Source organism: Callithrix jacchus, chromosome 11 (assembly GCF_049354715.1).
Source record: "Callithrix jacchus isolate 240 chromosome 11, calJac240_pri, whole genome shotgun sequence".
Lineage (NCBI taxonomy): Eukaryota > Metazoa > Chordata > Mammalia > Primates > Cebidae > Callithrix > Callithrix jacchus.
The window spans coordinates 47,438,260-47,454,293 of NC_133512.1; the positions used below are offsets into that span (position 1 = coordinate 47,438,260).

Below are 16,034 nucleotides of genomic sequence, written 5' to 3' on the forward strand. Positions count from 1 at the left end.
GATACCAAAACCTGGCAGAGACTCAACAAGAAAAGAAAACTTCAAGCCAATATCCATGATGAACATAGATGCAAAAATCTTCAATAAAATACTGGCAAACCGACTGCAACAGCACATCAAAAAGCTTATCCATCACGATCAAGTAGGCTTCATCCCAGGGATGCAAGGCTGGTTCAACCTATGCAAGTCTATAAATGTAATCCACCACATAAACAGAACAAAGACAAAAACCACATGATTATCTCAATAGATGCAGAAAAGGCCTTTGACAAAACTCAACAGCCCTTTATGCTAAAAATTCTCAATAAACTAGGTATCGACGGAACATAACTCAAAATAATAAAAGTTATTTACAACAAACCCACAGCTAATATCATACTGAATGGGCAAAAACTGGAAGCATTCCCTTTGAAATCTGGCATTAGACAAGGATGCCCTCTCATCACTCCTATTCAATATAGTACTGGAAGTTCTAGCCAGCAATAAGGCAAGAAAAAGAAATAAAGACTGTTAAATTAGGAAAGGAGAAAGTCAAATTGTCTCTACTTGCAGAAGACATGATTGTATATTTAGAAGATCCCATTGGCTCATCCCCCAATCTCCTTAAACTGACAAGCAACTTCAGCAAAGTCTCAGGATACAAAATCAATGTGCAAAAATAATAAGCATTCCTATACACCAATAACAGACTTAAAGAGAGCCACATCAAGAACGAACTGCCATTCACAATTGCTACAAAGAGAATAAAATACCTAGGAATACAACTAACAAGGAACGTAAAGGACCTCTTCAAAGAGAACTACAAACCACTGCTCAACGAAATAAGAGAGGACACAAACAGATGGAGAAACATTCCATGTTCATGGTTAGGAAGAATCAATATCGTGAAAATGGCCATACTGCCCAAAGTTATTTACAAATTCAGTGCTATCCCCATCAAGCTACCAATGACCTTCTTCACAGAACTGGAAAAAAACACCTTAAACTTCATATGGACCCAAAAGAGAGCCTGCAGAGCCAAGTCAATTTTAAGCAAAAAGAAGAAAGCAGGAGGCATCACACTACTGGACTTCAAACTATTACAAGGCTACAGTAATCAAAACAGCATGGTATTGGTACCAAAACAGAGATATAGACCAATGGAATAGAACAGAGGCCTTGGAGGCAACACAACATATCTACAACCATCCAATCTTTTACAAATCTGATGAAAACAAGCAATGGGGAAAGGATTCCCTGTTTAATAAATGATGTTGGGAAAATTGGCTAGCCATGTGCAGAAAGCAGAAACTGGACCCCTTCCTGACACCTTACACTAAAATTAACTCCAGATGGATTAATGACTTAAACATAAGACCTAACACCATAAAACCCTAGAAGAAAATCTAGGCAAAACAATTCAGGACATGGGCATAGGCAAGGACTTCATGACTAAAACACCAAAAGCATTGGCAACAAAAGCCAAAATAGACAAATGGGACCTAATCAAACTCCACAGCTTCTGCACAGCAAAAGAAAAAGTCATTAGAGTGAATCACCAACCAACAGAATGGGAAAAATTTTTGCAGTTTACCCATCTGACAAAGGGCTGATATCCAGAATTTACAAATAATTAAAACAGATTTACAAGAAAAAAACAAACAAGCCCATTCAAAAGTGGGCAAAGAATATGAACAGGCACTTTACTAAAGAAGACATACATGAGGCCAACAAACATGAAAAAATGCTCATCACCACTGGTATTTAGAGAAATGCAAAGCAAAACTACATTGAGATATCATCTCATACTAGTTAGAATGGCAATCATTAAAAAAATCTGGAGGCAACAGAAGTTGGAGAGGATGTGGAGAAATAGGAACACTTTTACACTGCTGATGGGAGTGTAAATTAGTTCAACCATTGTGGAAGACAGTGTGGCGATTCCTCAAGGACCTAGAAATAGAAATTCCATTTGACCCAGCAATCCCATTACTGGGTATATATCCAAAGGACTATAAATAGTTCTACTATAAGGACACATTCACATGAATGTTCATTGCAGCACAGTTTACGATAGCAAAGACCTGAAACCAACCCAAATGCCCATCAATGATAGACTGGACAGGGAAAATGTGGCACATATACACCATGGAATATTACACAGCCATCAAAAACAGTGAGTTTGTGGCCTTTGTAGGGACATGGATGAACCTGGAAACCATCATTCTCAGCAAACTGACACAAGAACAGAAAATCAAACACCACACGTTCTCGCTCATAGGCAGGTGTTGAACAATGAGAACACATGGACAAAGGGAGGGGAGCACTACACACTGGGGTCTGTTGGGGGGAAACAGGGGAAGGACAGTGCAGGGTGGGGATTTGGGAAGAGATAGATGGGGGGAAATGCCAGATATAGGTGAAGGGGAGGAAGGCAGCAAATCACACTGCCAAGTGTGTACCTATGCAACAATCTTGCATGTTCTTCACATGTAGCCCAAAACCAAAAATGCAAAAAAAAAACCCAAATCAAGCCAAAAAAAAAAAAAAAATCATCGTAGAAGACAGTGTGGTGAATCCTCAAGGGCCTAGAAATAGAAACTCCATTTGACTCAGCAATCCCATTACTGTGTATATATCCAAAGCATTATGAATCATTCTATCATAAAAACACATGCACATGTATGTTCATTACAGCACTGTTTACAATAGCAAAGACCTAGAATTAACCCAAATGCCTGTCGGTGATAGACTGGACAAGGAAAATGTGGCACATATACACCATGGAATACTATGCAGCCATAAAAAACGATGTGTTCGTGTCCTTTGTAGGGACATGGATGAATCTGGAAACCATCATTCTCAGCAAACTGACAGAAGAACAGAAAATCAAACACCACATGTTCTCACTCACAGATGGGTGTTGAACAATGAGAACACATGGACACAGGGAGGGGAGCATCACACACTGGGGTCTGTTGTGGGGGACTAGGGGAGGGACAGCAGAGGGTAGGGAGTTGGGGAGGGATAACATGGGGAGAAATGCCTGATATAGGCGACAGGGATGGAAGTAGCAAACCACATTTCCATGTATGTACCTATGCAACAATCTTGCATGTTCTGCACATGTACCCCAGAACCTAAACATCAATAAAATAGATTTTAAAAAGAAATGTGTGCACGGTGGCTAAGTGTCACTGTGATTCACATGAATAGTTTTATTTCATAAATGCAAGTGTTGAATGATGAGATAACAGCATACTATAATCTGATCAATCTACTGAAAAATATGGCCAAAAATTTCTTTTTTTTTTTTTTGAGACAGAGTTTCGCTCTTGTTACCCAGGTTGGAGTGTGATGGCACGATCTCGGCTCACCGCAACCTCTGCCTCCTGGGTTCAGACAATCCTTCTGCCTCGGCCTCCTGAGTAGCTAGGATTACAGGCATGTGCCACCATGCCCAGCTAATTATTTTATTTTATTTATTTATTTTTGTATTGAGACGGAGTTTCACTCTTGTTACCCAGGCAGGAGTACAATGGCATGATCTTGGCTCACCACAACCTCCGCCTCCTGGGTTCAGTCAATTCTCCTGCCTCAGCCTCCCGAATAGGTGGGATTACAGGCACGTGCCACCATGCCCAGCTAATTTTTTTTTTGTATTTTTAGTGGAGACGGGGTTTCACCATGTTGACCAGGATGGTCTCAATCTCTTGACCTTGTGATCCACCCACTACGGCCTCCCAAAGTGCTGGGATTATAGGAGTGAGCCACCGCACCCAGCCAAAAATTTCTTGAAAAATCTTAGAGAAGCAATAGGTGCTTTCATACTTGTTCCATCATAACTTGATGTAAAAACAAAACAAACAAAAAAACAAACAAACAAACAATAAAGCAGGATTAGCATGATATGGAGCACATAGAATAGTGGGTATAATCGTTTCATTTACTTCACTTAAATCAAAGTCTTCGAAATGAATTAAAGCATAGCTAAGAGACTGGAGAAGAGAACTAAAGAAGATGCAGCAGGTGATGAATGGAGTGCTAATAAGACTGCACATTTTTAGGAAAGACAGTGGAACAAATGAGGTATGGTATTAGTATTACACAATGATTAAGTGTGATTCTTAGTGGTAACATTGCTTGAGTCTGAACTCTTACTCTGCCAATTTAAAGTTACATAACCTTGGTTAATCTATTTCCCCTGCCTAAGCCTCCAATTGAACTTTGGTAAAACGGCAAGAGCAATAGTCCCTATCCTCTAAGTTCCTAATTAAGAGGCATGATACATCTTAAACATTTAGCATAGTGCTTGAAACATAATCTTAGGGTTTTTTTTGTTTTGTTTTTGAGACCGAGTCTCCCTCTCCACCAGGCTGGAGTGCAGTGGTGCGATCTCAGCTCACTGCAACCTCCACCTCCCGGGTTCAAGTGATCCTCCTGCCTCAGCTTCCCAAGTAGCTGGGACTACAGGTGTGTGCCACCATGCCCAGCTAATTTTTGTAATTTTAGTAGAGACAGGGTTTCATTGTGTCGGCCAAGATGGCCTCGGTATTTTGACCTCATGATCCTCCTACCTCGACCTCCGAAAGCGCTGGGATTACAGGCATGAGCCACTGTGCCCATTCAATATGTTAGCCTTTACGTAACTCATGTATTATTTCTTCTTTTTGAAAGTGAAACTACTGATATAACCCAAATCTAAGTGAATGTGGGTATTTTGAAATAAATTGATGTGGGGAAAATGTCAAATTAATTTTCATATTTGCTTATTGCAAAGGCTCCCTGCAGACTCTGAACTGCCATCTCAACCTTCTCTTTGGCTTAAAGTCTTTGCTCCAAAATTCATCCAGGGAATCCATTAGTCTAGAGAGCCCATATGTAGGCTCTAGATGTTTTCCTGACATACATACTGATCTATTTGAGACTATCTTTCTGATTTTTGAGACTTAACTACTCTGTTTCCTCCATCTTAGTCCACTGCATCATAGCTGCCAGTGTGTCCTACTGTCACACATTTATTGGGCTTGTTGAATGCATATGATTATATGACTCCAAGGCAAATACACTGATTCTATTCTCACATTCTCTTAAAAGCCTCCCAAAGTTCTCCCTTTCATTTTAAGGAACGCTGCCTTAAATAATCAAACAAAGACATCTACCAAAACCATTTGGTTTGGCAAATAGCAAGCAGATTCACTGCTCTTCCTGTCACTGACAAACAGCAGCGTGGAAATTAGAACTGGTTATTGAGAACTCTGATAAAGACAGGGGTCAGAGGAATTTTGAAAAATTCCTAAGCCAAAGAAATACATAGAAGAACTATCCTTGAAATGTCCAGGAAAAGTGTATGAGACCTTGCATACAGCAGGTCCTTAGTAAATATTTTATAAATTATAAACCATGGCATTACTTCTCACTGGTTTTAACATTTTCATGTGTAAGCATTCCCTGTTTATTTTTGAACTATGTTGGTTTTAATTTATATTAATAAAAAGAATTCTGTTAAGGACCTTAAAGAAGAACACAGAGTCTAGTAGGGAGAAAAAATACTTTCAGAGTTTTCTTTTAGGTCATTTAGATGTGTTAACAGTTAGGTTACAGAAAAATAAAATTCTTTCTCTCTTCTCAAATTTGAGTTAAGAATTTTTCTCCTTTTAAAAACTTTTAAAGGTCCAGCTTTTAAATAAAAAAGTCAAAATTACTCTAAAATATATGAATTTCAAACACAAGCTCCTATTTCATTTTGAATGACTTTATTGAGAACATTTTGCAAATTAGACTTTACAATTTAACATTTTACAATTAGAAATTTTATCTGTTATTACATAAGCTGCAAACATTTCAAAAACACTACAGAAAATCTTTTATTTCTTTGGGTTTTTCTGTTCCATGCTGAGCTCCTGAGATATATTTTTTCTTTCAGGTTCATTTTCATCTTCCTGTGAAATAAATTTTAAAAAACATTAAAATATAAACTTTAGGGCATTTATCAGCTATACTTAACACAGTTTAACTGTATCTGTAGAACTATGAACTACTATGATTCCATTAATCCTAAACACAAATGATAAAATAATATAACATTTAAATATTTACAGGTTTTGTTTTATAGTACACATTAAAATTTGCTGTATGTTTTTAAAAGCAACCAATTTTATCAATGCCCTAAAAATTACTTTGGAAACACTTGCCACTGAAAAGTGTTCTTTGCAGGGGATGAAACAGATATTTTTACTTCACTGCTTTATAAAAAACAATAAATTTAATTTCTAAGACACTTCATGTGCTCCAGTATGGCATTTTTTGTCCCATCTAGTATATTTTCTTGATAGCTGTGCCAATTTTCCAATTACTTGTACCACCATATGTTATCTGAAGATCAGTGAGGTCTAAAATAGGAAGCACATGCATGTCAGGCTGTAGAATGCTTACAATCTTCTACAGTTTCGATTCTAAGTGGTGGCCTCATAATTCAAAGCAGGTTCCTGTGGAACATGGTGAATAGATGAAGTGACATCATAATGTCTGCTTCCACAGAAATGAAGTGCATCTTGTGTTCAATATTAAATGGTAACCTTCAAAGTATAAATAATGAGAGTCAGGAAAAATATTTCATCTTATAATTTATAACCCATCTCATCAGACATGTTCCCTCAACAATACCCAATTGCAAAACAGTCTTATTTTCCTAATATTTCTGACTTATCACATAAGATTATTTACTTCTATTAACTGGCATAAAGGTACTCGTTCTTTTCTGAGTTAATTAAAGCATAAACATCAATTTTTTTAAGTATTTCTAGACAACAGTAATAAATATCAGTATCATCAAACATACCACTCTGTACCTAATGAAACCAAATTAAATTGAATTAAATAATTGTTGAGCCCTACTTCATGAATTGACTTATTAAGTAAAAGCAAACCAAAGGGTACATATTTGTTTTCTATGAGAAACTACACACTTGCCAATAATCATTAAGGTGAAAGAAAAAAGCTTCTTTTATATACTTTGTCTCTCTAAACTCAACAGAATCTGTGATTTAGACTTTGTTAACACTGGGAAAGTAGAGAAATTATCAATATTATCAACCAATCTGAATCATTATGGATATGTAGAACACCAAGAATGGGGTTTTGAGTATCATTTTGGCAATGTAACTTTGATACATTTTTCCAAGTATGATGGCCACTTTGTGTCATTTCATTTTTTCCCTATTTTATCTCCAGTGAATAGATAAATTCAATTAAGTTTGACTCTTGAAAATTTATTAATGAACACGTACTTTCCACTTTTAGACAAAGTTTCCTAGAGATTACATTTTAACTACATTGCAATAAAAAAAAAAAAAAAAAGTCCTACCATCTAACAGGACTTAGTATACAGTTGTAGTCCAATCAATGTTTTCTGAACTATGTGAAACAGTGGAATAATGAATAAAAGGCATGCCTGCATTATTACATAATTTGGAAAAGCATAATGTTGTTCTTATTTAACCATAGTAAGTTAAGATTGCTAGTACTCACACTTCTAGAAATCTTGACTTACTATAATAGCATTGAAAATAAAATAAGCCAAACTGTTTGAAGCAACATGAGCCAAAACAGCAATTATCAAGCTCATGTCCTTTAATTTAAGAGAAGGATGGAGCCTTAATCACACAAACAGTCTACTAAGTTTCTGCACCATATAACTTCCTGGTTTAACAAGCTTGGTTTATCTAGTTTTCTCTAGCAACCTTCAACACTACACTAAGTCAAAACAGAAATGTAAAGACTCAATAATAACCCCGAGGACTAGGAAGTACTTAAATACTTTGCTTTCATATTTAACTATGTATATGAGCTACTGGAACACAGTTAAGTGAAATAAAAATTTGCAACTTCCATTAATTTGAATATGTTTTAATATATGTATAAGATATATATATATATATATATGCCAGTTAAGTAACATTCTTAATATAATGTTGGTCTTTTGTTACTGAATTTTTCTTAGTCATAAAGTGTCGTTTATAAACGCATGCCTTCTAAGACTGCCTGCTGCTCAGGACAGGTAAATAACTGTTTTACACCTTTCTTTATGTTGAGGATTTGTCTTAAAATATCTTGCCTTTTATGCTAAGTCACTTTTATAACAAATAAGAGCCATTCTCTTTCTTCCTTTTACAAGGATAGATGTGACCCAGATGCAGAAAATGACTATGAAGGGGTGAAAAAGGCATTCAACTCTAATTGCTAGAGTATAATATTAAAATTGCTGTAACATCATCAAAATAATAATAATAGATTTTATCATAAATAAAAGCATTAAAATTTGATCTAATAAAGCTCTAAGAAAGTCTCTTCAGAAGTGCTAATTTGTGTTTTTTAACACTGCAGGTCAATTTTTGTAAGAACTTTACATGCAGTTCCAGATTAATTAAATCACTAAAGTTACTTAGACAGCAAATCAAGTATCATTGAAAAATGACTGCATAATAAATAAAATTGCAAAGGAAGCTTTTTACCAAAGCATTTCTTTACTACTGGATACTATCCGCAAGCAAAAATTTCTTCTGATATATAGCAGAAGTTTTCTTCTCTCTGCTGAGATAAGACATCTGTTTGTTTCCCAATGAAAGAAGACCCTAGCTACACGGATCATTTTCTTAGTGACAACCCTGATAAGTTTGACATTTGTTTCATGCAATGTTCTGAAACAGTCATGAAGAAAATGTACCCTTTGAGGCTACTGGAAAGTAGACAGGCTTACCTCTTAATATTTACACTTGTTAATTCATACTCTAAAACACTCATTGACTAACAACCTTGTACATCTGCTAGTTATATGTGGAATTTCAAGAATGTGCACTCAATTAACAGTAACACCCATAATATCAAATAACAAAATTTGGTGCCTTAGCTTTGTTCTTTCTGCGTTGACAGAGGCTGCAGTGAGAATGGTAATTTCTAGGCACAGACGGACCATGTAATAATGGCCTGATACTCCAGGTGGCAATATGAGACTAAGAGTTATTCTAACAGCGAAATTAAGTAAAAACACTGCCATGTTTATCTTATCACTAAATAAAACTTGCAAGATTTTGTTTAAATGTTAGCTTGCACTATCCATTTGTGACAGAGGAGCCCCACTGCTTTTCTTTATTTATAAATGCGACTTAGTTCTAGATCGTAGTTCAAAGCATTGATGCTAATAAATAAAACCTATCCATTCTTTTCCTTCCTCTTAGGAGTTGATGGCCAACTATTTTAGCATCTGGAATTTATATCGCTCAGGTAATAACTGAATACAAATGACACTCTATGAATACAAATAACTTTATATATACTTTGTAGACTGCCAAGTTTAAAAGATTTCTTAAAATCTTATAATCCTTTATATAAAAGGATTGTACAAAGGGGCAACTCTCCCTATTACTTATTTATATCTTTATAGATGTTAATGTAAGTACATTTATAATGGAGAAACATGGCAAACACCACCTTAACCAAATGGTCAAGGTTAATATCCCCAATAATATATATTAATACCCTGAAATGATATACTAAAAGGGACACATCACCTCTGGTTTGTGGCACCTTTTCCAACAGTGTGGAACTTTCCTAATTCTAAGTATGAGCAAACATCAGATAAACACTATAAAACAAGTGAACAGTAGTCCTCAAAAGTGTCAAGGTCAGCTGGGCATGGTGGCTCATGCCTGTAATTACAGCACTTTGGGAGGCCAAGGCAGGAGGATGATGAGGTCAAGAGATTGAGACCATCCTAGCCAACATGGTGAAACTCAGTCTCAACCAAGAATACAAAAATTGGGCATGATGGTATGCACCTGTAGACCCAGCTACTTGGGAGGCTGAGGCAGGAGAACCGCTTGAACCCAAAAGGCAGAGGTTGCACTGAGCCCAGGCTGTGCCACTGCAGTCCAGCCTGGTGACAGAGGGAGACTCCGTCTCAAAAAAAAAAAATTTTTTTTTAAGGTCATGAATGACAAGACTTGGAGCTGTCACAGCTTGGAGGAGACTAAGAGGACATGATGATTGAAGCACTGAGGAATCCTGGACTATAAAATGAACATTAGTGAGAAAACTGGTCAAATCTGAAACGGTTCATAGGGTACTTAGTGGTAGCTTCTCAAAGTCAATGTCTTGGTTTCAGTAATTGTACGATGGTTATATAAAATGGTAACACTACAGGAAACTGGATAAAAGGCAAATGGGAAATTTCTATATTATGTTTGCAACTTTTCTATATATTTAAAGTTATTTCAAAGTAAAATGACTAAAGAAACAGAAAATAAAAATGGCTACTTAATGAAATTTTCCTAAATTCAAATAAAGTTAGTAAAATGTATTGGCAAAGATTTTATGAGGAAAGGGGTGCAAGGCACCTGTAGCCTCTACACTGAAAGCTACAGCTATAATTGATAGTTTGCTTTCCACTGTTCTACTCCAAATTCCTAAGTACCTAAAATGTTCATAATGGTGATACTGTTTTTATTTTTTTATCTGCGCTTTGCCACATTTTCTTGCTTTCCCATTGTGAGTATAGATTACTTTCGCAATCAGAAAACAGAGCTTTTGTTTGCTAAGTCTCTTTATAATTTGGCCATATGAACACACTATTTCCAGAAATAAGTAAAAGTTACAAGACACTATGATTACAAAAAGAAGATGTCAGTTATTTTTATTTTACCAAGTATGTTATTCACATCAAGCAAACATACATGGTGGTGCAACAGTAAAATGAAGTGAGAAGGCACAGACAGGCACTCACTTAAAATGTTTCTATATTCTTATGATATTTTCTTTAGATTTTAAATATTCACGTTCCTAATCAGAGAAGGGAACAGTTATTATAGCTGGATCCAAATTAAGTCAGTATTATCTCTATACCTTAATAATGGTTCTTTTAAAAATATAAGTATATATATAGCCTTTAGGAAAAAAACATGTGGACACACTCAACCTGTTCTAACTGTTGGTAGCTATGGAACAAGTGTAGAAAAGCAAATATACTACATCGTTTCAATCTGTGGTCAAAAACTACAATCTTTCATTCATCTAAAAACATGCTAGATATATAAGTCTCAACAGCACATAAAACTGTGTTTTTAAAACAGAAAATATGCTAGTGCTGCACAATGAAGAAAAAATTTATCTTAATAACTGAAAAATACTGACGATAATGAAAATGTTCTAGGCAAAATGAGCACACTGCATGCTTCAGACTGAAATTAATTAGAGTTTTTAACGTTTTACAATTCCACCATAATTCTTTAAATGGTGCATTTACTTCATAGTAATAAACACTTGGATCATTAAGTAAAGTGCAAAATGTGTGGATGTGCTACATTTAACAACCTGTGGCCTTTTTTTCGATACTTCTGCATTCAGTTTTCCAATGCATTGAATAAGCAATTGAAGACCACAATTAAATCTCCTGACTTTGCATATTTGAGATTCTTATTTCACTTAATACAAAAGGCAATTAATATACCATTTTACAACTGAATTCCAACTTTAGTGAGCCATGATAGATACTGAAATGAACTTACAAGAAATGGTTAATTAAATTTACTGTAAAAAGCATAAGAATTTTTTTCTTATGACACAAGTTACATATTTAATTAGAAATTCTAAGGCTATATTATAAAATTAAAGTAACTTGCGGTGTTCTTAGTAAACTCAGCTCAAACACATATATCATTAAGTAGAATAGAGCTGTTTAAAACCTTACCTTTTTTCTCTATTTAGTGATTCAAAGATAGTTAATCAAAGAAATCTCCCTTTATTAAATACTACAACACCACATTCTTCATTTTTAATAGCAAATAAGATAGAAAAAGGACAGTAACAAATATCTAATTTCATGTATGAGAATACATAAATAACTATTTTTTTTCTTGAGTAACCACTTCTCTCTACATGATTAAGGAGCAGATCGAGTAAAGTTTTTAGCATCTTCTGTCACTTTTTACTTCTTTGTGGCAGCTTTTGGTAGCAAAGAAATGAGTCAGTGGTGGTGGGCGCCTGTAAACCCAGCTACTTAGGAGGCTAAGGCAGAAGAATCACTTGAACTCGGGAAGCAGAGGTTGCAGTGACCTGAGGTCTCGCCACTGCACTCCAGCCTGGGCGGTAAAAGTGAAACTCCTCCCCTGCCCCGCCCCCCAGAGAAAGAATGAATTTCTCATGTATGACTTAGGATCAAGAGGAGCTCCCTCTGATCTGGGAAAAAAGGCCCTAAGGATTGGCATAGCCATCTGAAGAGTGAATATTTACACTAAAGGCAATAAAGATCAGTGTGAAAAGTGGAAGTGGCAAAATAGGATAAGGAAAGGAAATAAATGATGGATGATAAGAATGAGTTAGGGTAGACTCTTAATGGGCACAATCCCAATTCTATAAATTTACATATTCCATAAACATGAAAAGCTAGAACTTTTATAATGGAAATTTTTAGGTGTTTAAGACATATCTGGCCAGGTGTGGTGGCTCAGGCCTGTAATCCCAGCACTTTAGGAGTCCAAGCTGGGTGGATCACTTGAGGCCAGGCATTTGAGACAGGCTGGCCAGTATGGAAACACTGTCTCCACTAAAAAAACAAAAAAATTAGCCAGGTGTGGTGGCTCATGCCTGCAGTCCTAGCTACTCGGGAGGCTAAGGCGTGAGAATCACTTGAACCCGGGAGGTAGAGGTTGCAGAGAGCCGGGATCAAGCCACCACTCTGCATTCCAGCCTGGGTGACAGTGCAAGACTCCGGTTCTCTCTTTCTCTCTCCCCCATACACACACACACACACACACACACACACACACACACACACACAGAGAGAGAGAGAGAGAGAGAGAGAGAGAGAGAGAGAGAGACATATTTAAGATATGGTGCTAATCTGAAGGGGCTAAGAATACTGTAATAGCCTTTTCTTACAGGTGAATTCTCTTATGATGAGTATGTTTGATAACTGACAAACTCAGTCTTGATGACATAAAATTTTCCTTCTGTAGTAAACTAATAATATTTGGGAATATGCATGGAAGTATAATGCTAGAAATCTATACTACAGGCTCCCACATTGGTAACTTTCCTTCATTTATGTATTTTTTATTTCAAAGTTATTACCTGCTTTTGAAGTGTTTCGGTTGATAAAATAGTAGACAGTCAGCAGTGATTATAGAAAAAAACCAGAAAGCCCCCTCAAATTCCATAATGGGCCAACACAAATATATTTTCAAATGAAAACAACACATGTCCAATATATACTAATTAAAAGTTTATGGTGTACTAAGACATGATATTTAAAGGGGTCTTCAGAAAATATTTTTACATAAATCATCTCTTATGCATTAAATGTAGCATTTAAAAAATCAAAAAGAGCCAATATTTAAAGATGGTACACCTAAGCTTATACGTTACAAATAGGTACTTAATGAGAAACGATATTTCTAAATTTAGGTTGTTTTACTTTATACCTAAATATGCACACAAGTTTAAATTCCCAGAAATTAAAAAAATCTACTGAATTAAAATGAGGCCAAAATAATATCTAAAAATGTTCAAGAGAGGCAAGATCACTAGTCAAATTACAGTTCCATACTCAGGAGATTTTCAGATTGAATAAAAATCAATGATTGGCCCATTAAAATTTTCAGACATAAATGACTAGAAATTACTCAGCAATAACTAAGTTTGTCATACACATGGAAAAAAGTATATACAGCACAACATTACTTATTCATTAATATAAACAATAACCATGAATTGTTTAAGATTGGCCATTGTGAAAGCAATGCTTTCCTTAATAACACATGACAGCATTTTGTTTATCCTTCTCACTGGACAATGAAAATTTTAATACAACATTCAGCTCATTATATGAAACTTAAAACTATTGAGAGAAAAACATTTTTTTGCTTAGTCAGACTCTAAAATTAAATTTTACCAAAACTAACTTCTATCCTGCCATTATTTAAAAAAAAAAAAAAAATCATCCTGGTGTGGTGGCTCATGCCTGTAATCCCAGCATTTTGGGAGGCTGAGGCAGGTGGATCACGAGGTCAAGAGATCAAAACCATCCTGGCCAACATGGTGAAAGCCTGTTTCTACTTAAAATACAAAAATTAGCCAAGTGTGTTGGCATGCACCTGTAATCCCAACTACTTGTGAGGCTTCTTATTCCCTTTTTATTTGCATTTTGAATAAAAATAAATATATTTTCATCTGTTTATTAGGTATTAGAATTTTTTTCTTTCTATAAATTGCCTTTCCTAAATTTTCTGTATTTTTCTTTTTGAATGACGTCTTGCTCTGTCACCCAGGCTGATTCTCCTGCCTCAGCCTCCTGAGTAGCTAGGATTACAAGTGTACAACACCATACCCAGCTAATTTTTGTATTTTTTAGTAGAGATGTGATTTCACCATATCGGCCAGGCTGGTCTCGAACTCCTGACCTCATGATCTGCCCACACTGGCCTCCCAAAGTGCTGCAATTACAGGTGTAAGGCACCACACCTGGCCAGTTTTCTGCACTTTCAAAAATTAAATTTAACTTTTAATTTTGAGATCATTGTAGTTCACATGAAGTTGTAAGAAATAATACAGCAATCCCTTATACCTTTTACTCTGTTTCCCCCAATGGTAAGATCTTGCATAACTGTAGTGTAACATCGTAACCAAGATACCCACATTGATATAGTCAAGAATGTAGTTTTCCTAATTTTTGCCCACTTTTCTATTGTGGTAATTGTCTCTATTATGATTGGTTTGAATATTTTCTTTGAAAATTAAGAAAATTATCATTTCATAGGTATTAAATATATATTTTTTTCTTTCAGAAAAAAACTAAAAAAATACTAATTATCATCTTTGGCCATTTTAACTGACATCACAATAAAAAGCAGTAGAAAATATTAAAAATACATTTTTTATATTTTTAGTATAAAAGATTTTAAGTATATTTTATATTTCCTTTGCTGAGTCTTGATGTTCTAAGCAAACCATGGCACACATTTTCATATATAATAAACCTGTACATACTGTACCCCAGAACTTAAAAAAAAATAGTTTCAGATCATATCACTGTCAAAAACTAAAAACAAATAGAATTTATATAAATGGCATTATAACTATCTTAATGTCACTCTATAATAAGAAGAGATATTCAAAAAATGAAAGATAACACAAATTCTCTGAAGGAAAATAGTATTACTTACATAAGAACTTGATTTCACTAACTCAAGTTCATAAGATTCAGAGTGAAAACTTGAATTTGCATTAAGATATAAAATAGCCTGATTTAAATATTTCAATACTTAAAAATCTTTCAATATTATTACTTCTGAGGCCAGATAAACTGACAATTTTGAGACTAAGAAACAACTTAGTATCTAAATAATAAAATGTCTAGATAATAGATTTTCAGTTAGGAAATTCAAAAACTATTTTAATATAAGATGTCTTCAATGTACAATACCCTTGTTAAGCAGAATAGTGTAAAAGCATTCATTTCAAAAGCCAATCAAATTCAAAGATGGACTTCAGGCTAATCTGTAAGCCGCTTTGATATAAAGGGGACATCTCTCGTATTGTGTTATACTTCTCCTTAGAGATACCAAGTCATAGAGTATGAAAGGTGACAGAGTCCTAAGATATCTTATTTAAATCCCCATTGTATGAATGAAAATACCACAAGATTGACAAAAATATGAAGTCAATTTCACCAGACTTTTAAAACTGCTTAGTAACTTAAAAATCCGACAACTCCCCAAACTATCTTCCAAACTCAAATAATTTAAAACTGCTTTGTTGAGGCAAAATAAAAAAAGTAACTTCATAGTGAAGAAAACTGTCAAATACTACCTTGACTGATCGACCAAGGCTGACATCACTAGTAATGTATAGTATATATAGTGAAATCATGTTCCCCTGATGTGATTCACAGAGAAGCGACATCACCTATGATCTATTGTAGCTTTCCCATTAAGGCACAAACTCAATCTAATCATGAGAAAATATTAAGCAAACTCAAATAGTGGGACATTCTACAAAATAAC

General features: G+C 35.1%; 1 protein-coding gene across 12 annotated transcripts in view; it reads right to left on the reverse strand.

The window, feature by feature from the left end:
* PHF14 (PHD finger protein 14) overlaps positions 1 to 16,034 on the reverse strand; it is a 247,910-nt gene that overhangs the window by 21,054 nt on the left and 210,822 nt on the right. For 5 of the 12 annotated variants that reach the window (XM_054237238.2, XM_054237232.2, XM_078342672.1 and 2 more), the window contains 2 exons: positions 6,415 to 6,557; positions 5,719 to 5,921 (listed from right to left, as the gene is read on the reverse strand). The exons of 1 other annotated variant lie outside the window; for it this stretch is intronic. In XM_054237238.2, the coding sequence (XP_054093213.1) occupies positions 6,546 to 6,557 (12 nt within the window). In that variant the 3' untranslated portion in view covers positions 5,719 to 5,921; positions 6,415 to 6,545. Of the gene's footprint in view, positions 1 to 5,718; positions 5,922 to 6,414; positions 6,558 to 16,034 lie in introns of those variants that run through there. 6 more of the 12 variants (XM_078342675.1, XM_078342674.1, XM_009002351.5 and 3 more) reach the window with 2 other exon arrangements.